This window comes from Nycticebus coucang, chromosome 1 (assembly GCF_027406575.1).
Source record: "Nycticebus coucang isolate mNycCou1 chromosome 1, mNycCou1.pri, whole genome shotgun sequence".
Lineage (NCBI taxonomy): Eukaryota > Metazoa > Chordata > Mammalia > Primates > Lorisidae > Nycticebus > Nycticebus coucang.
In genome coordinates, this window is record NC_069780.1 from 77293148 (window position 1) to 77317845 (window position 24698).

The window sequence follows — 24698 nt, forward strand, 5'->3', positions numbered from 1 at the left end:
GAACCCGGTTAGTAGGACTGCAAAGTCGAGAACAAACGAGTTTGAGAGTTAGACAAAGAGTTCAACTTTGAACGACATGAGTGGGCGTGTTCTCCTAATAGTTGCTTACTTACGTCAGAGCCACAGAAGCCGCCGGTAACCAGAGGCGGACCCCTCGGGCCACTTACGCACTCTATTCAGAGCTCAGCCTCCCAGTGAGCCCGCGACATGCTACGCGGCCTCCCCACACACGAGGGCACTGTGTCATCTACAGTACGAGGAGTGTCGCGCTCTGTTGTCGCGCTTTTCTTGCGTCCGGAATGGCGAAAGAGTAAAGGTCACGTAGACGGCGCGCCCCCGCCCCGTACACGTAAGTTCTCGCGCGAGTTCCACTTCCGCCCTTTTGGCTCGCTGAACACCGTCATGGCGGTCGGCAAGAACAAGCGCCTTACGAAAGGCGGCAAAAAGGGAGCCAAGAAGAAAGTGTAAGTGGCGACTGTCGTGTATCCCTCCTTCTTGAGATCCTGCTAGGGTCTGCGGCTCGGTTCTAGTTCGTGGTGTGGGCCCGATGGCGAGGATGCCGGTAGGATTGCGCTGGCCGTGGCGGGTTGGTGTTTCCAGGAACGCGGCCTGGCAGGTCTGGGTGCTGCGTCGCGGGGGATCGGCTGCATCTCCTCTGGACTCTGGTTCTTGCGTGTGTAGCGTTCGAGTCAGATTGCCGCCGCGAGTGGTGCTTGGGTTCCGTGTGGCGGGTTCACGGGGCCGTCTAAGTTCTGTGGGCTTTTGCTGTAGCTTCAGGAGTAGTCGTTGTCATGCCGGACCCTGCACGCTGCCTCTGCTTGGGGCCCGGTGGAACCCCGCAGCTCCCACTAGGCTCGCCTGAGATCCTGAAGGGTTTTTAGTTACCAGTGTGTACTTCCACGTACCCATGAAGTCTCCGAGACTGCGTACTACTTGGAGGAAAGCAGTTTTTTATGCTGTTAAAGGACCGATGAGGATTGGGAGCGAGCAAAACTTGTTTTCAAAGTGTGCGGTCTGTACAGTGAAGAGTGGGAAGTGCTAAATTTACATATGCACCCCAAACCTCATGTGAGAGAAGTAGTTAAATCCAATCTCGAATGGCCGCTTAGCCTTTTAAAATGAAGGGAAATTATTCTAAGCAGCGTTAGAATGGGGAAAGTAAAAAACACCACATTCTCCAGTAAGAATTATGTGATTGATCTTCAATGAAACTTAATCATTTTTTCAAATTTTAGGGTTGATCCATTTTCTAAGAAAGATTGGTATGATGTGAAGGCACCTGCTATGTTCAATATAAGGAATATTGGGAAAACACTAGTCACCAGGACTCAAGGAACCAGTGAGTATAAATTGGGGGATGTATATTGTAGCCAGCATGTTGTCCTGCTTCCAGTCCGTTGGGAGACTTTAATGTCTGCTTTTGTACCTGTGGTGCTTGCTCTTGGTACAACATTGTAGAAGCAAGGTGGTGCTTTTATTAGATTACTAAAAATGTGTGTAAGTAGTTTTGAGCTGTTAATGAGTCACTGGCATCTAGATCCTCAATCTCTAACCTCAATTTCTGTATGATTTTGTAGGCTTGTCTTTGCTATGTGGTTCCTATTGTTAGTAAGACATTTGATTCTTATTTTGTAGAAATTGCATCTGATGGCCTCAAAGGTCGTGTGTTTGAAGTGAGTCTTGCTGATCTGCAGAATGATGAAGTTGCATTTAGAAAATTCAAGCTGATTACTGAAGATGTTCAGGGCAAAAACTGCCTGACTAACTTCCATGGCATGGATCTTACCCGTGACAAAATGTGTTCTATGGTTAAAAAATGGCAGGTGAGACCAAAAGACATAGTGCTATGGAGTGTGTGACCCAGGATGTCATGGTGTGATGACAGAAAGAAGCATGTTGTGTAATTGTGGTTGAGTTCATTTTAAATCCCTGATTGTTTTCTTGGTATCACTGATGCTTATTTTGGGGTTGGTAAATTGTGATCTTCTCATTTTGCTTACCTCTTTAAATTCAAGATTTAATACGGGGTTGTGATTAAGTCAGGCTTTTTTGCTTCTGGGATTAGTGGTATTTTGAGGAACACGTAGGTGCAGTTGGGCAGTTTTGCCTATCTTCAGAATATCTTTGGACCTCAAAATCTGTAGTGAGTTTATGGTGAAAGTCTTCGATTACCTTTGGCAACAAGCATAATAGTGGCAGAGCATTTGGTGTGAGATTGACATCTTCGCTCCATTTCTCAATTGGATTCTCTCTGGAGAGTAACTTAAGCTTGCTAGGCCTTAGTTTTTTATCTGCAAAATGGAGGTAAGAGTATCATTTCATTGTGAGGATGAAATTAAAAATCCATGTAAACATGCTCAGTTTGACTCTTGACACAAAAAACTCTTTAGTAGTAAACAGTATCGTTTCAAATGTGCCTGGCTAGCCACCCAGTTTGGAATATTTTGTATGTGGGAATGAATGATGACAAAATGTTTCGGTCCCAAATGACATCTACTGATTATACCGTTACATTTATTTCTGACATTCCCCTAAGATGTGTGTTTTGTTTTATTTTGTTTGTTGAGGTTTTGAGACAAAAATTGCACTCTGTATGTAGGCAGGGCTAGAATGCAGTGGTGTCATCATAGCTCACAGCAACCTCAAACTCCTAGGCTCAAGTGAACTTCCTGCCTTAGCCTCCTGAATAGCTGGGACTAGTAGTGTGCACCACCACACCCAGCTAATTTTCTTAATATTTTTGTAGAGATGATGCCTTGCTATGTTGCCCAGGCAGATCTTGAACTCCTAGGGTTCAATTGATCCATCTTGGCTTCCCAAAGAGTTAGGATTACAGATATGAGCAACTGGACCTGGCCTACCTCTTAAGGTTTTATGGTTCTATTTCTAAAATCCTTTGGCTGTAATTGTATTGATAAGTTCATTTTTTAAAAAACTATGATTTAAAATTCACAGAAGACAAACAAGCAAACAAGACAAATCGCTTTTCATCATTAAGATTTTTGATATTTTCAATGTAGGCAATGATACGACCACTGGTTATAGACTTAATTATATTTTAGTTGTGAAATTGAATATTTAATTCTCAGCATGCCTTTGTTTTGGAACAAAAGGGACATTTAGGGCAGCGCCTGTGGCTCAGTGGGTAGGGCACCGGCCCCATATACTGATGGTGGCGGGTTTGAGCCCGAGCCTGGCCAAACTGCACACAAACAAAAAAAAATAGCTGGGCATTGTGGCAGGTGCCAGTAGTCCCAGCTACTCGGGAGGCCGAGGTAAGAGAATCGCCTAAGCCCAGGTGTTGGTGGTTGCTTGAGTTGTGACGCCACTGCACCTCTACCAAGGGCAATAAAGTGACTCTGTCTCAAAAGAAAAAAAAAGGACATTTAAAGAAAATGTGCATTTACCAGCACTCTGAGAGGCTGAGTTTGGTGCATTGCTTCAGCTCACAAGTCTAAGACCAGCCTAACCAAGAGTGAGACCCCAGCTGCTCAGGAGGCTGAGGCAGGAGAATCACTTGAGCCCAAGAGTTTGAGATTGCTGTGAGTTAGGACATCATTCTTTGGGTGCAAGAAAGTTGAGACTTTGTCTCAAAAAAACCCAGAAACGTGCATTTAGTGTTAATTCACCCATCCTTTACCTAATCAGAACACATTTTTTAAAAGATGAAAATAAAGGCTGGGCACAGGGTTCATGCCTCTAATTCCAGCATTTGGGTGGGTAGATTGCCTGAGCTCACAGTTTCAAGACTAGCCTGAGACCAGAGTGAGACCTCATCTCTAAAAAATAGCCAAGAGTTGTGGTGGGCACCTGTAGTCCCAAGCTACTGAAGAGATTGAGGCAAGAGGATGGCGTAAGCCCAGGAGTTTAAGGTTGCTGTGAACTATGATGCCACAGCACTCTACCAAGGGTGAGCAAAGGGAGACTCTGTTACCCAAAAAGAAAAAAGATGAAAATGTAAGTGTAGATGTCCTAATAGAGTATTGTTGAATCTCTCTTAAAACCTATTTTCTTTCCTCTTGTGTAATCATGAGATTGATAGGGGGTGGGCTATTAAAAGTAATATGCTTATATATGCAAAGGGTGTGGGTGTGCATGCAGTTGAGACAGTGACAGTGATGATGGTGGAATTAGAGAGGAAGGAAGACAGTTGAGATGACTTGTATTTATTCAATTGGATGTGAAGAATAGAATTTGGCGGTAACTTTGTTAGTTTATTTTAAGGAAGTTAATTCTACAAACCAGACATTTATTGGACTACTTTATATTGCATAATGAATATTTGTCATTGCAGCTTTTCAGAATTAGAACTTGAGGGATAATATTAAGACCTGTTATGTGTAACAGTATCTTTTTTCCCTAGACTATGATTGAAGCTCATGTTGATGTTAAGACTACCGATGGTTATTTGCTTCGTCTGTTCTGTGTTGGTTTTACTAAAAAACGCAACAATCAGATACGGAAGACCTCTTATGCCCAGCACCAACAGGTTCGCCAAATCCGGAAGAAAATGATGGAAATCATGACCAGAGAGGTGCAGACCAATGACTTGAAAGAAGTTGTTAATAAATTGTAAGTGTTTCTTTCCTTCCTCACACAATATGACTGAATATTTGGTGATCCCTCTGATAGGGGAAAGCATGTGATACAGGGTGGGGTAAGAGCACTATAAGTCTTGCTAGCCATATCACTTTACGTGAGTGTTAAGTGCTCAGTAAATGGGATATAATGTCTATATATTTTTTATTTTTGGATGATTCTATGTCACAGCAGATAGACTTGAACAGAAAATGTGTTTGCTTTAATTAGAAAGTAACCCTCAAAAAAATACCAAAAAGCAAACACTGAATAGACAAAACCTTGCGCAATTAAATGCATGGGCATAAGTGATGAAAAAAGTTTCGGTCCCAGATGATGTCCGATGATAACTTACATTTTTCTGATATTCCTATGCATTATATAGTAGGCTAAGAGGGTGTGATGAAAAAGCGTAAGGCTAACCTATCTTACACAAGGGCTTAGGTGGGATATGGAGGTGGGTGTTACTGAGTCTTATTCTAAGGCTTCTGTTGAAAGGAAATGGCTTATCTCCTTACAACTGAGAATGAGGACTTTTCAAGAAATTATTAAACTAATTTACCATTACTGTTTTCAGGATTCCAGATAGCATTGGAAAAGACATAGAAAAGGCATGCCAATCTATTTATCCTCTCCATGATGTCTTCGTTAGAAAAGTAAAAATGCTAAAGAAACCCAAGTTTGAATGTAAGTAACAAATTGTAGAATGCCCGGAAAAAAAAATGCGGGGCCAGATATATTGTGGAGGGGTGTTTTTTTCTCTTGACCTTTGTATCGGCCTTTTTTTCCTTCCTGTCATGACTGATATTGAAGGCAGTTGTTTGAAGATACAATGCTATAACTAATAAAGTTTTTCTTCCTTTTAGTGGGAAAACTCATGGAGCTTCATGGTGAAGGTAGTAGCTCTGGAAAAGCTACTGGGGACGAGACAGGTGCTAAAGTTGAACGAGCTGATGGATATGAACCACCAGTCCAAGAATCTGTCTAAAATTCAGGCTTTTAATAATGACAAATAAAGAATCCTATTTGTGACTTTTTTTTTTCTTGAACATTCTTTTTAAATAGTCTTGACAGAATCGAGAATCAGATACTCTGATTTGATAGCAGGTAAACTTTTCTGACCTATTGTGTGGATTTTATTACATAGTTGAAAAGGGGTCCTGTTTATGATTTTAAGCTGTAGTGATCTGGAAGTGTTAATGAAAGGAGAAACGCTTTACTATATGCTTTAAAATTTTGATGGTTCTCAAATCATCTGGAAGGCCTCAGTTTCTGATTGAGTACTAGGGAGAGGCCTGAAGGTTTGCATTTCTAAGAAGTTTTTAGGTGATGCTAATGGTTCATAGATTATTACTATTTCGAGAACCAGTGTGTTGAATTGAGTAATAGGAAGGGAAGAGCCTTGGCTCAAGTGGCTAAGGCGCCAGCCACACACACCTGAGCTGGCGGGTTCAAATCCGGCCCGGGCCCACTAAACAACAATGATGGCTGCAACCAAAAAATAGCTGGGCCTTGTTGCAGGCGCCTGTAGTCCTAGCTATTTGGGAGGGGGAGATAACTTGAGCCCAGGAGTTGGAGGTTGCTGTGAGCTGTGATGCTGCTGCACTCTACCCAGGTTGACAGCTTGAGGCTGTCTCAAAAAAAAAAAAAAAGGAAGAGCCCATTGGCTTTTAGGTTTTTTTCTAATTAAATTTTATCTTTTGCCTCCAGCTATTTATAGCAAATTGAATAGGTAAATGGATATAAACATACATACTACAATGCACCTACACTAAAGCCAAATTTGTCAAGAGAAACTAGTTACTAGTCTGTTACCATTTGGGCATTCTCCCAATTTCTCATTCCTTGCTCAGCTGATGACCTTATTTCCCATAATTGGTAACAAAATTGATACATACATTACCCTTCTGTGTGAGTGCTTGTATTTATTTTCTGGCTTTAGTCAGGTCCCTAAATGAATTGTGTGAAGACAACCTTTCCTGTGAGCATTAGATCACATACCTTTTTTTTTTAAAATATGGAACGCTTCATGAATTTGCGTGTCATCCTTGCGCAGGGGCCATGCTAATCTCTGTATCGTTCCAATTTTAGTATATGTGCCGCCGCCGAAGCGAGCGCCACATACCTTGTTTAATCAAGGTGTTGGCTCCTTCCTGTAATTTGCACCTTTATCAAATCTACCTGTCCCTTGCACCAGCCTACAAACTGAAAAGACTTCTATACCCTTCCAGAGATTCTCTACTCAGGTGCTATAGCAAAGCTCAAAGGGATTTTTTTCATGTTCTTGTGAAATCATGTTCATGATTTTACTTGTGTGTTTTTTTTGGGGGGGTGGGGGCAGTCTGTCACCCTGGGTGAAGTGCCAAGATATCATAGCTCACAGCAATCTCAAACTCCAGAGCTCAAGTGATTCTCTGGCCTCAGCTTCCCAAGTTAGCTGGGACTACAGGTGTGTGCTATTACACCAGATTAGTTTTTCCTTTTTTTGGCCAGGGCTGGGTTTGAACCCGCCACCTCCAGCATATGGGGCTGGTGACCTACTCCCTTGAGCCACAGGCACTGCCCAGTTTTTCCTATTTTTAGTAGAGCTTGAGTCTTGCTCTTGCTCAAGTAATCCACCTACCTCAGCCTCTCAAAGAGTGCTAGGATTACAGGGGTAAGCCATGGTATCTGTGTACATTCTTTGAATTTTAATTTTTTGCATGTTGCGTGAGTTTTCTGCAGTTAGGCTTTTCTCCCACACCACTCCAAGAAAGCTGTTTTGAAAATTACCAGTGATTTTGTTCCTGAGTCCAGTGATCCATTTGTAATCTTCATTTTATTTGACCTCTAACAGTGACAGTTACTTGATTTCTTCCTGTATTTAATACTTCCAAGTTTTCTCTTTAACCTTGAATCAGCTTTGGAAGGTCATAGGGTGTGATCCTTGGAATTTTTATGCTCTTCACTAGATTCTTTCTTGGCTTTAAATAAACTGGGAGAGAAATATAAAAGAGAATTTTATATTTCTAGCCCATACCTTTCCTTAGAATGTCTAAGGATAGATCCAACTGCCTACTTGGTATTCAACTTAGATGTCAAATCAGCATTTTACATAAGATGATAATCTTGGGGGCCAAGTGTGGCTTGCACCTGTGGTCCCAACTACTCCAGAGACTGAGGTGTCAGACTAAGGGTTCCTTAAGCCCAGGTCTTGCAGGCATAGTGAGCTATGATCATGCTGCTGCTTTCCTGTGTGGGCAACAAAACCTCGAGGAAATTGTACTCTTGATTTTGATACTGCCCCCACCCCCCTTGGTTACATAGGCTAAAGTCTTTCTGGTTATCCTTGACTATTTGTAGTTCGTCCAAAATACATCTGGAGTTGAACCAGTTTTTTTTTCTTTTATTGTTAGATCATAGCTGTATACATTAGTGCAATCAAGGGGTACAATGTGCTAGTTTCATATACAATCTGAAATATTCTCCTCAAACTGGAGTTGAACCAATTTTTTTATTTACAAAAAATTGCTCATTTAATAGAAATGATTATATGAACCAATTCTTAACAATATCAAATGCCATTGCTATTTGGAGCAAGCCACCAAAATGACTTGAATTAACTATGACTTCTCTCACGGAAGCCCATTTTCGATGGTTAGGTCAGAAGTCCTGTGTGCTTCTGACTTGGATTTGTCTCTACTCTCTGCTCACTCTTCCAGCCAAACTTTTAGCCTTGTTTTCTTTGTACTTGGAATATTCTTCCCTTCGTGGCTACAGGGCTTACTCCTCTATGTCCTTTAAGTGTGTTCTAATGTGTCCTTGGTAGACCCTAGTAACAGGTTTCATCCTTTTAAAATTGTACTGTACCACTCTGGGAGGCTGAGGTGGGTGGTTTGCCTGAGCTTATGAGTTCAAGACCAGCTTCAGCTAGAGTGGGACCCCGCCTCTAAAATAACTGGGCATTGTGGCAGGTGTCTATAATCTAGCTACTCAGGAGGCTAACGCAAGAGAATCGCTTGAGGGTAGCACCTGTGGCTCAGAGGAGTAGGGCACCACCCCACATACCAGAGGTGGCAGGTTCAAACCCAGCCCTGGCCAAAAACTGCAAAAAAAAAAAAAAAAAAAATCGCTTGAGCCTAGGAGTCTGAGGTTGCTATGAGCTATGTGCCATAGCACTCTACAGGGGGTGACAAAGTAAGACTGTCTTAAAGAAAAAAAAATTGTGGGCGGTGCCTGTGGCTCAGTTGGTAAGGCGCCGGCCCCATATACTGAGGGTGGTGGGTTCAAACCCAGCCCCGGCCAAACTGCAACCAAAAAATAGCTGGGCGTTGGGGTGGGCGCCTGTAGTCCCAGCTACTCGGGAGGCTGAGGCAAGAGAATCGCTTAAGCCCAGGAGTTGGAGGTTGCTGTGAGCTGTGTGATGCCACGGCACTCTACCGAGGGCCATAAAGTGAGACTCTGTCTCTACAAAAAAAAGAAAAAAAAATGGTACCCTAGTCTCCTGCACTCTTATTTTTTTGTCCATAGTTCATTTTGTCTATCAGAAAAGTTTTGTGAGGTCAGTGCTTTTTTGGGGGGCCAGGGGTGTGATCTGATTCACTGTTACACCCTCAGTGCCTAGAAGTTCAATGCTTCTTGAATAAAGAAATGAATACTGTTTGCTGTTAATGCCCCTCAGTGAAGAAGCAAATACCTTAATATTTTCTACTAAAGGTTGTTTTAGGCATACACTTCAGTGCCAAATGGCAGGAGCTTGCTCCCCAGGGTGGAAGAGAGTTGACCCTAAAAAGAGGTCAGTGGGGATGGGAACCAGGAATTGGGTACATAAATGGTATGTCAGTTTTTCTCTTAATGCTTTCAGGCTGGACATCATTTAGTAAGATAGTAACTGACAAGCTCTTATCTACACCTCTGAATAGACACAATGTTACGAAGACAGCCAGGCTTCATGGCTGTAATCCTAGCACTCTGGGAGGCTGGGGCAGGAGGATCCCTTGAGCTCAGGAATTTGAGACCAGCCTAAGCAAGAGTGAGACCCTGTCTATACTAAAAATATAAAAATTGCTGGGCATTGTGCTGGCCACTATTCTTCAGAGGCTGAGGGTGTTTGAGGTAACTTGTGAGCTAGGCTGAACCCAGGCCACTCTAGCCTGAGGCAACAGAGTGAGACATTGTCTCTGAAAACTTTATCAACATTTTATCAATACAGTAATTATGTGTGAAGCCCTGTGAGCCAAATCTGTACCATTGTTAGCGTGTACACTGGATGCTCAAAGTTTCAGAGGGAATTCTCCCATTTAGGGCACTGGTATGTTTAGAATAGTGTTAATGGAAGAAACTCACCTGCCATTTGCCACCAGGATGTATGTTCACATGTTTGTACTCTGACATCCAAAGTTTTCACTACATGAAAGAAAGATGTCCTGTTTATTGCCAACTCAGAATTCTCAATGTCAGGCCTTGAGTGTGGTTTCATCACACTTCCACCAATGGCTGTTCGATAAACTGCAATCAATTCAGGGGCCTGTTCACCAAGCAGTTTCTTGGGGTGAGGGTGGATTCACAGTGTTTAATGCTGTCTTTAACCATTCACCACCTTAAAAAGGCTCAACACTTTATTGGAGGTACTGGAGACGGTGTATGCCTCACTACGTATCAGGCCTTGCTGGCCAAAAATAGTGTGTTCTGGATACAGCAGCCTTTGCATCATCCTGATTTTCCATGTAGTGTACCTCTTGGAAAACTTTTATCTCCCATTTCACCTCTTGAAGCATCCTGCACCTGCTGCCTCTGTGGGCCTTTGCAGTGGTGGGGAACCTGCAGCTGTGGGGGCACATAGGGCCTCTGGATCCTTGAGTACGGCCTTCTGACTAAATCCAAATTTTACCGAACACTTATAGAGTATCCCTTGTGCTGCTGTTGCTGTTCAACCTGTGCACCAGCTATGCAGAACTAAAGAGAATGTGGGCAGAACTCATAAGAAGTTACAAGAACTTGGCTCAGTGCCTGTGGCTCAAGCAGCTAAGGTGCCAGTCACATACACCTGAGCTGGTGGGTTCAAATCTAGCCCGGGCCTGCCAAACAAGGAGGGCTGCAACCAAAAAATAGCTGGGTGTTGTGGCTGGCACCTGTAGTCCCAGCTACTTGGGAGGCGGAGGCAGGAGAATCACTTGAGCCCAGGAGTAGGAGGTTGCTGTGAGCTGTGATGGCACAGCACTCTACCCAGGGTGACAGCTTGAGGCTGTCTCATAAAAAAAAAAAAAAAAAGTTACAAGAATTAGTTAAGAAATTAACTTAGTTACAAGTTAATTTCATAGATCCAGCCAATATTCTTTTGGTGAACCTTGTCATATTTTTGCTAACCATCAGGTCTGCTTGAAAGGAAGAGTAAAGATACCATTTTAGGGCTGTAACTGTGGAAATATGACTGCTGATTGTACCATCTCAGTCACTCCTGTAGATATGACCATGGTAGGTCCACTTCTCTAGTAAGACCTGGTGGAATCAGGCCGCAGATCAAGTTGGCATCACCCAGATCATCCTCACAATGGTGACATGTCTGCCATCATGGACGAGGCACATAATAAAGAACTTTCTTGTGTGCCAGACTTCATGACTCCTGCCAAAAGTCAGCCCATTTGTCTTGAGGTGAATGAGGTCACATAACACAGGACTTTGGCCCCACTTGCTCCTGACAGATTGACTTTATTGGAACTGTGGTCCACTCTCAGGGCAACTAATGGCAACACATTTTTAAGTTACAATGTTGCTGTTCCATTCTGATTGACTTTGACAACACACCTCCAAATTTATATCATTAAATACCCAGGCACACCAATTTTATGAGTAATTCTCTCTTGGATGGAATGTTATGATACGCAATGCAAGTGACAGCTGTGAAGGGTAATGAGCTTCCATTTGGTAAGATCATTCACGGAGTGGAGGTAGAAAAATTACTGCAAATGTCAGGTCCCAGAAGTCTGATACTGTAATTGTTTTGTCAAAAGAAAATGTAAATTCACTACAGTGGCTAAAACTAACAATACCAATGGACTAACAAAACCAAATGTTGGTAAGGACGTGGAGCAGCTCTCAAACACTGCTGGTGAAGTGTAAAAGGGTATTACTTTGGAAACAGGCAGTTTCTTATAAAATTAAGCATATTTATTAAGAGTTAACATCTTATTCCTAGGTATGAATCCAAGAGAAATGAAACCCTATTCCACAAAAACACCTACTTGAAAAAGTTCATACTAGCTTTATTCACAATAGCTAAAAACTGGAAAAACCCCAACAGAATAATGGATAAATTGTGGTACGTTCATATGTAGAAATACTATTCAGTATTAAAAGGGAGTGAACTACTGATACAACAACATGGATAAATCACAAAAGTTAGTTCAGCAAAAGAAGTCAGAAGGAAAGCATCAATACTGTATGATTCCATTTTTGTGAAATTCAAGAACAGGCAGAACTAACCTGCAATAATAGAAATCAGAACAGGGAATGCCTCTGGGAAGAAAAGAGATGTAGTTGTTAACTGGAAAAGGGTGTGAAAAAACTTCCTAGGGTGATGGAAATGTTCTTATACTGGTTGGTGTTGTATGAATACATATAATTATCAAAACTCAGAATTTTTACTTTATTTTTTTGAGACAGAGTCTCACTCTATTGTCCTAAGTAGAGTGCCATGATGTCATAGTTCACAGCAACCTTAAACTCTTGGGCTTAAGTAATCCTCTTGCCTCAGCCTGAGTAGCTGGGACTATAGGTGCCTGCCACAACACCTGGCTAGTTTTTCTGTTTTTAGTAAAGATGGTGTCTCACTCTTGCTCAGGCTGGTCTTGAACCCTGGAACTCAAGCAATCCACTCACCTTGGCCTCCCAGAGTGCTAGGATTACTCACACCTAGCTCTAAAACTCAGCATTGTTTACCTAGTACGTGGGTTATTACAAAAGTTTTGAGATACACAAAAATCAAGAAACATGAAATCCACCCAGATGGAAACAACTGAAGCCCTCTCAGCAACACTGATAAGCTGAGCAAGCTGAAGTTCACACAGGTGAATCAGAAAGGACACTGTTGACTACGTTCCTTGGAAGTTAAAGAGTGGGCCATTAACAGTCTGTCTCAAAACTTTCATAGTGACCCAGCTATCTATGCATTTCATGTAAATAATGATTCAATTTGAAAAATGGGTCTAGTCAGCTAGGTCAGGGACTTGCTGCGTTTGAGTGTCTGTCTCACTCTGGGGTATGCTTTCCACACGTTGAATACACCCCTTCACATCCACTTGGGTCATGTAAGGTCTGCCAACCAAGTTCCCAAATTTTCCATGGTGCATTTGCATCGGCAGCCCTGTACAAATAACTCAGTAAGGGTTCACAATCTTGGTATATCAGAATCTCATAGCTGTGTTCATGTCGATGTGTGGTAGTGTCTTCTGAGTAATGTTCATTAGCATTGTGTGTTTTTGTGCATCATTGCAAGAATGTTGGAGCTTGAATTAGAGTAATGAACAAACATTAAATTTCTTGTTAAACTTGGCAAGAGTGGAAGTGAAATTAGGGACATGTTAGTATAAGTTTATGGGGATAATGCCATGAAGAAAACAGCAGTGTACAAATGGATTAAATGTTTTTCTAGGGGGAGAGAAGGCTTCATTGATGAAGAGAGGTCAGGGAGGCTAGTAATGAGAATTGATGAAAACATTGCAAAAATTTGTTGAATTGTGCATCAAAATCATCAGCTGGCTGTGAGAAGCATAGTAGACCAAACACACATCAATAAATAAGAATTCTTTTTTTTTTTTTTTTTAGAGACAGAGTTTCACTTTATGGCCCTCAGTAGAGTGCCATGGCATCACACAGCTCACAGCAACCTCCAACTCCTGGGCTTAAGCGATTCTCTTGCCTCAGCCTCCCAAGTAGCTGGGACTACAGACGCCCACCACAACGCCTGGCTATTTTTTTTTGTTGTTGTTGCAGTTTGGCCGGGGCAGGGTTTGAACCTGCCACCCTCGGTATATGGGGCCAGCGCCTTACTGACTGAGCCGCAAGTGCCACCCTAAATAAGAATTCTTTAACTGAAAATCTTGGCAGGTGCAAGATGTGTGCAAAAATGGTCCTGAATGAGCTCATCAATGTACAAAAAGCAAAGTAAAGTGGAAGTTTGCCCAGACCTTTTGGAGAGCCAAGATGATATTTTGGGCCATGTTACCAACTGGTGATGAAACATGTAGGTGTATATACCAAGATGACCCTTAAACAAAGTATCAAAGTGCACAGAGGAAGTCAGTCAATTCTGTCAGTCCAAATCAAGATTCAAAATGATGTTGCTGGCTCGGCACCTGTGGCTCAAGTGGCTAAGGCACCAGCCACATACACCTGAGCTGGCGGGTTCAAATCCAGCCCGGACCTGCCAAACAACAATGACAGCTGCAACCAAAAAATAGCCAGGCATTGTGGCGGGTGCCTGTAGTCCCAGCTACTTGGGAGGCGGAGGCAGGAGAATCGCTTGAGCCCAGGAGTTGGAAGTTGCTGTGAGCTGTGATGCCACAGCACTCAACCCAGGGCAACAGCTTGAGACCGTGTCTCAAAACAAACAAACAAACAAACAGACAAACAAACAAAAAAAGATGTTGCTAACCTTTTTTTGATATTGAAGGGATTGTTCATTATGAATTTGTACCAACTAGACAGTTAATCAAGTTTATTATTTGGAAGTGCTAAAAAGGCTGTGTGAACAAATGAGATGAAAACAATCTCAACTTTTCACCCACAACTCATGGCTCTTGCATCACAACAAAGTGCCAGCTCACACAGCACTGTCTATGAGGGAGTTTTTACCCAGTAAACCAAAGAATTGTATTGGAATCCTCTCCCTACTCATCTGGTCTGGCCCCCAATGACTTTTTTCTTTACTCAAAGATAAAGGAAATACTGAAAGGAAGACATTTTATAACATCTGGGACATTAAAGATAATATGATGACAGCTCTGAGGGCCATTCCAGAAAAATAGTTCCAAAATTGCTTTGGAGCTGGACTAGGCACTGGCATCCGTGCATAGCTTCCCAAGAAGAGTACTTTGAAGGCAACCATAGTGATAATCACCAGTGAGGTATTTAGTACTTTTTAAAGAATGAGTTCACAAACTTAATTTTCACACTTTGTATTTGAGAATATGATTCCAATTCTCATCTTCCCAAGCTTCTTGTAAGACTCGTCATCACCTTCACTCTCTTCATAAGGCAGCCCCATTTCTGTGGGTATCCACGACAAGGTGATACTTGGTGGGTGGTTCTCAGATGCTGTGTCCTAGTGCTCCATTTGTGCGCTGCTTTCCACGCTGGAGCCCGGCCCCCTCACTGCAGCGGACGTCTGGGCCTTCTGGCAGCTCAACCAAACCTGTCTAACCCGGCCTCTGTTCACCTGACCCTAGAGTGCTCTGCATACACTGATGGATTAGATGACTCTCATGACAGTATGTTTATGTTTTAATAGCTTTGACATTTTCATATCTCTAAAGAGAAGACACCAGTGTTTCCAGTAGAGGATTAGCCACATCCTCTGAGGCCCTTTGGAAGCAACAATTCTGCTCTTTAGATGTTGGCTACTTGGGGAGCTGGAGGACAATGTGGTGAGTCTTTTTTTTTTTTTTTTTTTTTTGAGACAGAGTCTCAAGCTGTTGTCCTGGGTAGAGTGTCATAGCGTCACAGCTCACAACAACCTCCCAACTCCTGGGCTTAAGTGATTCTCTTGCCTCAGCCTCCCAAGTAGCTGGGACTATAGGTGCCCGCCACAATGCCCCACTATTTTTATTGCAGTTGTCATTGTTGTTTACCTGGCCCAGGCCGGGTGCGAACCTGCCAGCCCTGGTATATGTGGCTGGCACCCTAACCACTGAGCTGCGGGAGACAAGCCAATGTGGTGGGTCTTAATGGTCTTTCAGTCAAGGCGCTACCCAGTAGTACTTCAACAACATGACCAGAGAAATAAATGTAGCTGCTCCTTTTTGTTTTAAACTTAAATTTTAAATATTTTTTGAGGCTGAGTCTCACTCTGTTACTCAGGCTAGAATGCAGTGGCACAATCATATCTCACTGCAGCCTTTAACTCTGGACTTAAGCCATCCTCCCCCCTCAGTCTCTGTAGTAACTGGGACTCTAGGTTTGTGCCATTGTGCTAATTAAAAAAAAAAACAAAAAACTTTTTGTAGAGATGGAGGTCTTGCTATGTTGCCCTAGCTGGTCTTGAGAACTCCTGGCCTCAAGTGATCCTCTTGCCTTGAGTTCCCAGAGTGCTGAAATTAGAGGCATGAGCTACTGTCTGGTCTTTTCCTTTTAACTTTTAAGAAGAACTAAATGTAGGCCAATAGTAGGTATTAAGATTGTTAGTCAATTTTTGTTTTGTTTTGTAGAGACAGAGTCTCACTTTATGGCCCTCGGTAGAGTGCCGTGGCCTCACACAGCTCACAGTAACCTCCAACTCCTGGGCTTAAGCAATTCTCTTGCCTCAGCCTCCCAAGTAGCTGGGACTACAGGCACCTGCCACAACACCCGGCTACTTTTTGGTTGCAGTTTGGCCGGGGCCGGGTTTGAACCTGCCACCCTGGGCATATGCGGCCGGCGCCTTACCAACTGAGCCACAGGCGCCACCCATTAGTCAATTTTTGTTAAAAGTAGATGACACCCAGTAGGTAATATTCCTTTGAGTTATGAATTTAAGTCGTTACTACTTATAAAGAATATTTCATTGAGTTTGAACTAGTAGTAGTAGCCTCCTTTGTAGTAGTATACATGTAATTATGATTCTCTTAAAATATCCAGAAAGCTTCCCAAACTCTGAAATATAAATATGTTAGTTTAACAGTGCTTGGGTTAATCTATTAGACTCCAAAATAATAAAAATTTTGTGCTACATGTTTGTTTGTTTTTTAAAGAGAGAAATCCTGTGCTTAATGGTAAAGTACAGCACACTCCAGCACCAGGAATGGCATAGAGTCTAAGCAGCAGGACAGGTAGGTGGCCCCGTGGAGCCTCACACAGCTAAGAGGATGAGGAAGGCGACTATCAAACAGAAGATGCCCATGTTCTCAGGACAAAGTCCAGAACGGCATAGGAGAAGAGCTGCTGCTTGAGATGGGTTCCTGGCATAGCCAAAGATTAAGCTGTCAAAACCTCTTCCAATGCCAGCCAGCACAAATTAACTCTGCCTCTGTGTCAATGTGCTCCACCGGTGTGGAGCTGCTGTCTGGCCACCTGTAGTAGGGAGCTGTTGTAGGAAGGCTTTTACATGAATTCTCTGGCCTATTCAGGAAGAAGGCAGACATAGGCCTGATGAGACCGCTGGCACAATAGAAGGTCAGAGCTGGTAAAATGAGTAGTGCCTGGTGGTCTGCATTTGTTCAGTCTCCCATCTTTAGCCCTTACTCTCAGCACCCTTTGTGCTCCATTTGTATGAGAACCTAGTATTAAGATCACTATGCCGGGTGGCGCCTGTGGCTCAAGGAGTAGGGCACAGGAGATGAGGGTTCAAATCTGGCAAGAACTGCAAAAAAAAAAAAAAAATCACTCTGCTGTTACGAAGAGCACACCCGACAGATACACTTTTATAAGAACTGATGTTCCAAGCATTTGAATATTCTGCACTTAACAGAAAAAGGAATCCCAATTAGTGGATCTGTTCAAATTTGAATTTCTAGGTAACATCAATATAAATTACTTACATTAAAAGTGAGAAGCTGATAGGACTTTTCTTCTTCTTCCTTTTTTTTGAGACAGGATCTTGCTCTGTCCCCCTGAGTAGAATGCAGTGGCATCACCATAGCTCACAGCAACCTCGAACTCCTGGGCTCAAGCAATCCTCGTGCCTCAGCCTCCCAAGTAGCTGAGACTATAGGTGCCCACTACAATGCCAGTAAACTTTCTATTTTTTTTTTTTTTGAGACATATTCTCACTATGTGGCTCTTGGTAGAGTACAATGCCATCACAGCTCACAGCAACCTCCAACTCTTGGGCTTAAGCAATTCTTTTGCCTTAGCCTCCCAAGTAGCTGGGACTACAGGCGCCCGCCACAATGCCCAGCTATATATTTTGTTGTTCAGCAGGTCCAGGCCAGGTTTGAACTGCCAAACCCGGTATATGTGGCCAGTGCCCTAACCACTGATCTGTTGAGCCGGCTTTTTCTATTTTTTTTGAGACAGAGTTTCAAGCTGTCACCCTAGGTAGAGGGCCATGACATCACAGCTCACAGCAACCTCAAACTCTTGGGCTCAAGTGATTCTCTTGCCGCAGCCTCCCAAGTAGCTGGGACTATAGGTGCCCACCACAACGCCCAGCTATTTTTAGAGACAGGGTTTAGTTCTTGCTCAGGCTGGTCTTGAACCTGTAAGCTCAGACAATCCACCCACCTCTGCCTCCCAAGTGCTGGGATTATAGGCGTGAGCCCCTGTGCTCGGCCATGAAACTCTTACCATAAGTTTTGTATGAAAAGTTACAACCTTTACAGGCCAATAAAACAGATCAATTATACGTGTTTAACTGATGAAAAGAAATGTATCACACTGCCCTAACAAATGGAAAAAGTACTGGATTGGGGATCAGGAGAGTCAGGTTTTACTTTAGGCTCCACCAAACTGCGACTTTAGGCAATTTAATCTCTGCAAATTGAGCTCTGGACTCCAAGGACTCTTCTGAGGTTTAAGATGAACTTGCAATTCAGGGAGAGGCCCCTAGATGGTGGTGTTATCCTGAATCAGGACTTGTATTTTTTTTTTTTTTTTATTGTGAAGTAAAAAGGCATAGGTTAGAAAATGATTTCCCGGGCGGCGCCTGTGGCTCAGTGAGTAGGGTACCGGCCCCATATGCCGAGGGTGGCGGGTTCAAACCCAGCCCCGGCCAAATTGCAACAAAAAAATAGCCGGGCGTTGTGGCGGGCACTTGTAGTCCCAGCTACTCGGGAGGCTGAGGCAAGAGAATCGCGTAAGCCCAAGAGTTAGAGGTTGCTGTGAGCCGTGTAACGCCACGGCACTCCACTGAGGGCCGTACAGTGAGACTCTGTCTCTACAAAAAAAAGAAAATGATTTCCCGTTAGTTCTGAAAAAGTTCAGTTAAGAATTCACTCAGTGGGGCAGCGCCTGTGGCTCAGTGGGTAGGGCACCGGCCCCATATACTGAGGGTGGTGGGTTTGAACCTGGCCCTGGCCAAAAACTGCAACAACAACAAAATAATTCACTCAATGGCATTCAAAATGGCATTAAATCATGAATTGTATGTGAACATAGTCCCTTATAATTAGTCTATGTATCTTATTACTATTTTCTCTAGGTATAATTAATCTAAGCTTAAGAAACTGAATAAAGGCCACCTTTAGCTTAGTAGTTACAGTGCTGGCTCCATGCACCAGAGGTGGCAGTGTCCAACCTGGCCTGGCTCTGCTAAACAACAGAAAAAACAAACAAAAAAGCAAAACTCAACAATGACTGTTGAGACCAATGATTTACAATCTTATAGAAAAATACTTTTTTCCAAATGCCAGTTCTAACAATACATTTTGATAAATGCAGATTTCTTTCATTCTGAATGTGACAGACTGTATTCATAACCTGTGATTTTCATGGCACAATAACAGACATATTCCATTACTTTTTCAGCCACATAAAAGGGCATCTTTTAAAGAAATATGCTTTCAAGAAGAGTGGGGCAAGGAAGAATAAAATTTTCTTTTCGTTTTTTGAGACAGAGTCTCATTTTGTAGCCCTTAGTGAGTGCCAGGGTGTCATAGCTCACAGCAACCTCAAACTCCTGGGCTTAAACGATTCTCTTGCCTCAGCCTCCCAAAGTAGCTGGGACTACAGGTGCCTGCCACAAAGCCCAGCTGTTTTTAGACACAAGGTCTCGCTCTGGCTCAGGCTGGTCTCCAACTCATGAGCTCAGGTGATCAACCTGCCTCGGCCTCCCAGACTGCTAGGATTACAGGTGTGAGCCACCACATCCAGCCTAAAACCTGTGGCTCAAGTGGCTAAGGCACCAGCCACATACACCTGAGCTGGTGGGTTCGAATCCAGCCCGGCCCACCAAAACAACAATGAAGGCTGCAACTAAAAAATAGCCAGGCATTGCAGCGGGCGCCTGTGGTCCCAGCTACTTGGGAGATGAAGGCAGGAGAATCGCTTGAGCCCAGGAGTTGGAGGTTGCTGTGAGCTGTGATGTCACGGTACTCTACCCAGGGTGACAGTTTGAGGCTCTGTCTCAAAAAAAAAAACAAAAAACAAACAAAAAAAAGAACAATATAATAAATGGGTTCTCTAGTTTTAACCCAACAAAGAAAGCACATTCAAAGATTCTTGTTTGAGGGGACCTAGATGAATGATACCAGGTTTTTGTTTTTTGAGACACAGTCTCACTGTCCTGATACAGTACCATTAGGCCTGGCTGAACAGTATCAGGTTTTAACCTAAAATCCTTGGGGAAAAACAAAACGAAACAAAACCCAGAAACTCTCCTATGAAATTCAATGACTATAAAATTACATTTCTCTTTAAACATAGTTGAGTGTTGCATTGAATTCAATCAATACACAGAATAAGAAAGTACCTATGAAAGTCTATACATTATGTTTTTGCTTCCTGTCAGTTCGGTGGGTAATAAATGGCAAGCAAAAAATAAAGCCTGATGGCTGGTGCAGTGGCTCGTGCTGTAATCCTAGCACTCTGGGAGGCCAAGGAGGGTAGACTGCCTGAGCTCAGGGGCTTGAGACCAGCCTGAGCAAGAGTGAGACACCATTTCTACTAAAAAAGTAGAAAAATTAGCTGGGCATTGTGGGAGGTGCCTGTAGTCCTAGCTACTCAGGAGGCTGAGGCAAGAGGATCATTTAAGCTTCTGAGTTTAAGGTTGCTGTGAGCTATGACACCACGGCACTCAACCCAAGGTGACAAGTGAGACTTTGTTTCAAAAAAAAATAGGGCATGACAGAATGAAATGACATAAAATTATGAACTTTGTTTCAATACAGATTTTTTGTCCACAAACTAAAAAGGAAAGATATTGAGTGGATCCAACATGGTATTGTTATGTACAAATGTTATCCAACCAACCAACCAACCAACCACCCAACCAATCAATACCGACCCTGGATGGCACAAAGGACTGGAGGTATAAATAAGAAACAATCTCCATTCTGAAAAACTCAGAATTGTATGAGGAGAAAGGGACTTGGAAAGTTTGGATCAGTTTATTATAGTGCCAAGTAGATTTACAACTATTGCACTTATCATTCTGCTGACAGAGGCCAAAATTTGAGGGGGATATTTTTCTCCAATAAAAATCAGTTTTCATAATCTATATAAGAGTTAAAATTACACAGATAAATATATATACCTCGTGTTCCATTCCATATCCTCATCCCCTACTTGCTGTTGTATAGTTTGCTGCAATTGAGAATTAAGTTTAGATAATGCTTTAAATTCATGCATTTCTCATAAAATCACTTTCGAATGAAATTTGACAAGAATTTTCTTTATAATCTCTGCTTTGCCCAAAACCTACAGAAAAAGCAGTTCTCATACTCCAGAACCAAATGTAACCACATACCTGGAAGATGAACTTTAGTCAAAGACAGAGTAGATAAATATTGCCTTCCTTCTAGAAGAACTCCACGTGGTGGTCACATAATGGTATAACCACCTAACTTTTTGGACAATGGGAAAAAGCAATAAAAGCTAAAAACTGGTCCAGCATTTGAAACTCTTCTCAAAATAGAAGAACATTATGAACATTGGTGGGGAAAGTGTTTTATGTTTCCAATAAAATAGTATTCCGTTGCTCAATCTAAAAGATTGTCTTCAACCTATTTGGCATCACCCCATAAAGTATAATTGATTTAGTCATGTAAAGAACCGCTTTTATCTTAAGCTTAGAATGTTTAACAGCGGATAGTAGGAAACTGCTTATTTATTTATTTATTTATTTACTCTAATAATTGTGCAGGGATGAGCTAGGGAAACAATACAACAAATTCATCAGTCCTCTTAAATTTTCATTCTGATTATAATGCAAAAAATTGAGCTTTGGGGTTTGGCATTGTTTTCCATCTTAATAGCTATTCTGTACTCTAAGATATTATTTGTAATCCATAATGCACACCTATAACAAGACACGGCTTTTATGTATTACTGGGGTAATGCAAAGAAAATGAATTTTCCTTTGGATACCAGTAATTGTCAAAGGAATGATTGAAGATTGAGAAAATGTGCTTTATAACAACCCTGTTAACATGAAGTATAAATTGAGGAAAGAAGTTAAGTATAGTATGTATACAGAAGGGTTAGTTGTATTAACAAGGCATTTTAGGGATGGTTTTGGTTCTTGAGTAGGTAAGATACATCACATTTTGACCACCTTCAAATCCTTGGACAAATGGAAAACACAGTAACACAAGCAGCACTTGGTGAACATGAAGTGATTTCATTCAGTGCTTTAAATGCTCCACTAGTCAATATAAGTCTCTCCTGAAGGAAGGACTTGCTCTGGTAATAAGGCTAATGCACTCGAACTGTAAGAATTAATTGGAATATAAAAAATGAAACTTAGATTACCAACCATGTCCTGATAGTTACACCATGTAGAATGTCAAACATCTTCTGTTAATAGTAAAAAATGAAGAAGCACAGTTAATTCACTTCTGCTGATTAAAACAGATGTCCGAGTGCAACTTTTGCTTGTGAGCCTCCCCGTGCTGCCATGTCACCAGACACTTTCCCTGGGGAACCGTGTCTTCCTTGCTAATCCTGCTAGGTATTCTCCTTGGTAGAATCCTAGCTCATGAGTTTCCATGTGCATGTTTCTACTGTAATGAAAGCTAACTATAAAATCTACAAGGTTTCTGCTTTCAGAAACTTTTAGTGTACCATGTACAACCTAGATATTTCTTTTTCAGTTAAAAAAATAGTGCAAAAACATATCTGATAGTCAAAGTGATAGTTCAAGTGAGTTCATGTGTCATGGAATGCGGTCAAGCTTCACTTTTAGCTGACTTGTAGAAACTGAACATAGTTTTTGGGAAATATTCCAGATTTTCCCATTAGTTCTCCACTCATCCAGTCATCATCTACAGATACCAGCTCTGTTATTATATCTCCAGCCTGTAAGAAGACAGGAATTGAAAATAATTATTGGTTTCTGTTGAGTATAAGCATGGTTAAGTCGCAGCCTACCCGGAAAAGCATAAATAACCTTCTCTTACATAACTCATTTACCGTGATTTGCCAAGAGGATTAAATGATACACCACAAAGATGATCTGTATCTAATGATGCCATTTGCTTGTATGCAAATGGCATTAGAGACAGATGTCAAAATCACTTCCTCAAAATCCATTCCTTGGCCATTGTCAGCCTTGCTGCAATTTATTTTCCTGCTTATATTTTGTGTATCCCAAATTCGCCACTCCCAACTTAAAATCCCTCTGAAATAAATAAGAATAACAGCTATCATGTATGTATATTTCTCATCTAACAATTATTTATTGGGTACCCACTAAGATTCTGGGCACATAGGATACAGCAATTGAAAAAGGCTTCATCGGCTGGGTGCAGTGGCTCACACTTATAATCTTAGCACTCTGGGAGGCTGAGGGCGGGTGGATTGCCTGAGCTCATGGGTTCGAGACCAGCCTGAGCAAAAGTGAGACCCTGTCTCTAAAATTAGCTAGGTGTTGTGGTAGGTCCCTGTGAGGCTAAGACAAGAGAATTGATTAAGCCCAAGAGTTGGAGGTTGCTGTGAGCTGCCATACCACGGCACTCTACCAAGGGTGACAAAGTAAGACTCTGTCTCAAAAAAAAAAAAAAAAAAAAAAAAGGCCCTCATCCTAGAACAAGAAGACAAACAAGCTGGCAGAAGGGTCAGAAAGCACGGAGTTGCCAGCTAATTAGGACAGCCAAGGAGGTCCCATAGAAGGTGACACTTAAGCAAAGACTTGGAGATGAGAGAATAAGGCAACTGCTTACTGTATGCTTTGTCCTATTCTACAAGGATCACTCATTTAAACAATAATGAAGTCCTAGAGGGAGATACTGTTATCCTTGTTTTAGAGATATATTTTTATAGAGTTCCTTATTTTAAAGACAAGGAAACTGAAACCCACATAGATTATGGGACTTGGCTGTGTGGCCTGTCTAGTCAGTGATAAACCTGGGGCTTATGTTCCTAACCACTAGGCTACACAGCTACCACATTTTACACCGGACCCTTCCACTTAGAAAGGCTTTTACTTTCACTACTTTTATCAGCATGCTGAGCATTTTGTGCTCTATATGTATGTTTGTGTATAATGGCATTTATCCTCTACCATTTGGTTTATCCCATGCCTCCATGGCTCCAATAACAAATCTGCATTTTTTCCCTATCTTAAACAGCTTTACCTTGACTTAGAACACTGATTTATCCTCATCAGGTTAATCAAAGTGGCTGCATGTCTTACTCATTTGCAAATTATAATTCCTTTAGCAGATGAAGGATGCTACAGATGAACTGTCTTGCTCTTTCCAGTTTCTAACTATTTCTTAGAATCTGTGTTTAAGATTCAACAATGATCCAAGATGACCCTGGGTACTTTAAAGAATATTTTTAACGTGCTAAATTGATTTATTTATAGCCTTAGTATATTACCACCTAGGAAAAAAAATTTTGATTTAAGGGTTTTCATTATGGAAAATGCTCACTACCAGATGTCATAAATTAGTCCACTCTGCTAAAATCTGTAAAAACTCTAGCAATTCAAAGTTTCTATTATAAATAAGTTCCTTTTGGTTCCTAAATTATAACATAGCTATTTTTCTTAGGTCTGGTCCATATCTACATACCATGTCAGTTTCCAGAGGGCTAGAAGTGTTTTAAAAATAAGTTCTAATTACTAAAATTCTGTAGATATTCTCTAAGATATCAATGACCAGTAACACTGAAAGCAGTGGAGAATCCCTTAACAAAAGAGCAACAGAACTGTCTTATAATCAGTCATTTGTAAAATAAAGACAACCTATTTTTCTGCAGGATATTTTTCTGTGAATTCTGTTGTTTATACTGACATAACTTAAATGAAGGCCAAAATAAATCTAAAAGGTTTGAATTCAGATTTTTCA

The 24698-nt window shown here is 41.8% G+C and overlaps 2 protein-coding genes and 3 non-coding genes across 19 annotated transcripts in view; 3 read left to right on the forward strand and 2 right to left on the reverse strand.

The window, feature by feature from the left end:
• Nucleotides 1-328: 328 nt before the first annotated feature.
• Nucleotides 329-5610, forward strand: RPS3A (ribosomal protein S3A). Its single transcript, XM_053582626.1, has 6 exons — nucleotides 329-464; nucleotides 1236-1339; nucleotides 1636-1823; nucleotides 4364-4572; nucleotides 5156-5265; nucleotides 5445-5610. Exons 1-6 carry the CDS (start codon nucleotides 403-405, stop codon nucleotides 5564-5566), a joined length of 795 nt encoding a protein of 264 aa, XP_053438601.1. The 5' UTR covers nucleotides 329-402; the 3' UTR covers nucleotides 5567-5610.
• Nucleotides 2456-2528, forward strand: LOC128592975 (small nucleolar RNA SNORD73). The gene has a single exon (XR_008382175.1). It is a non-coding gene; the product is annotated as a small nucleolar RNA SNORD73 (small nucleolar RNA).
• Nucleotides 4882-4947, forward strand: LOC128592986 (small nucleolar RNA SNORD73). The gene has a single exon (XR_008382184.1). It is a non-coding gene; the product is annotated as a small nucleolar RNA SNORD73 (small nucleolar RNA).
• A 979-nt stretch (nucleotides 5611-6589) lies between the features above and the next one.
• LOC128592459 (U6 spliceosomal RNA) lies at nucleotides 6590-6696 on the reverse strand. Its single transcript, XR_008381877.1, has one exon. It is a non-coding gene; the product is annotated as a U6 spliceosomal RNA (small nuclear RNA).
• Nucleotides 6697-22442: 15746 nt separating this feature from the next.
• SH3D19 (SH3 domain containing 19) overlaps nucleotides 22443-24698 on the reverse strand; it is a 193607-nt gene continuing 191351 nt past the window's right edge. For all 15 annotated transcript variants that reach the window (XM_053582757.1, XM_053582747.1, XM_053582711.1 and 12 more), the window contains one exon: nucleotides 22443-22704. In XM_053582757.1, coding sequence (XP_053438732.1) covers nucleotides 22588-22704 — 117 coding nt within the window. In that variant the 3' untranslated portion in view covers nucleotides 22443-22587. The remainder of the gene's footprint in view (nucleotides 22705-24698) is intronic.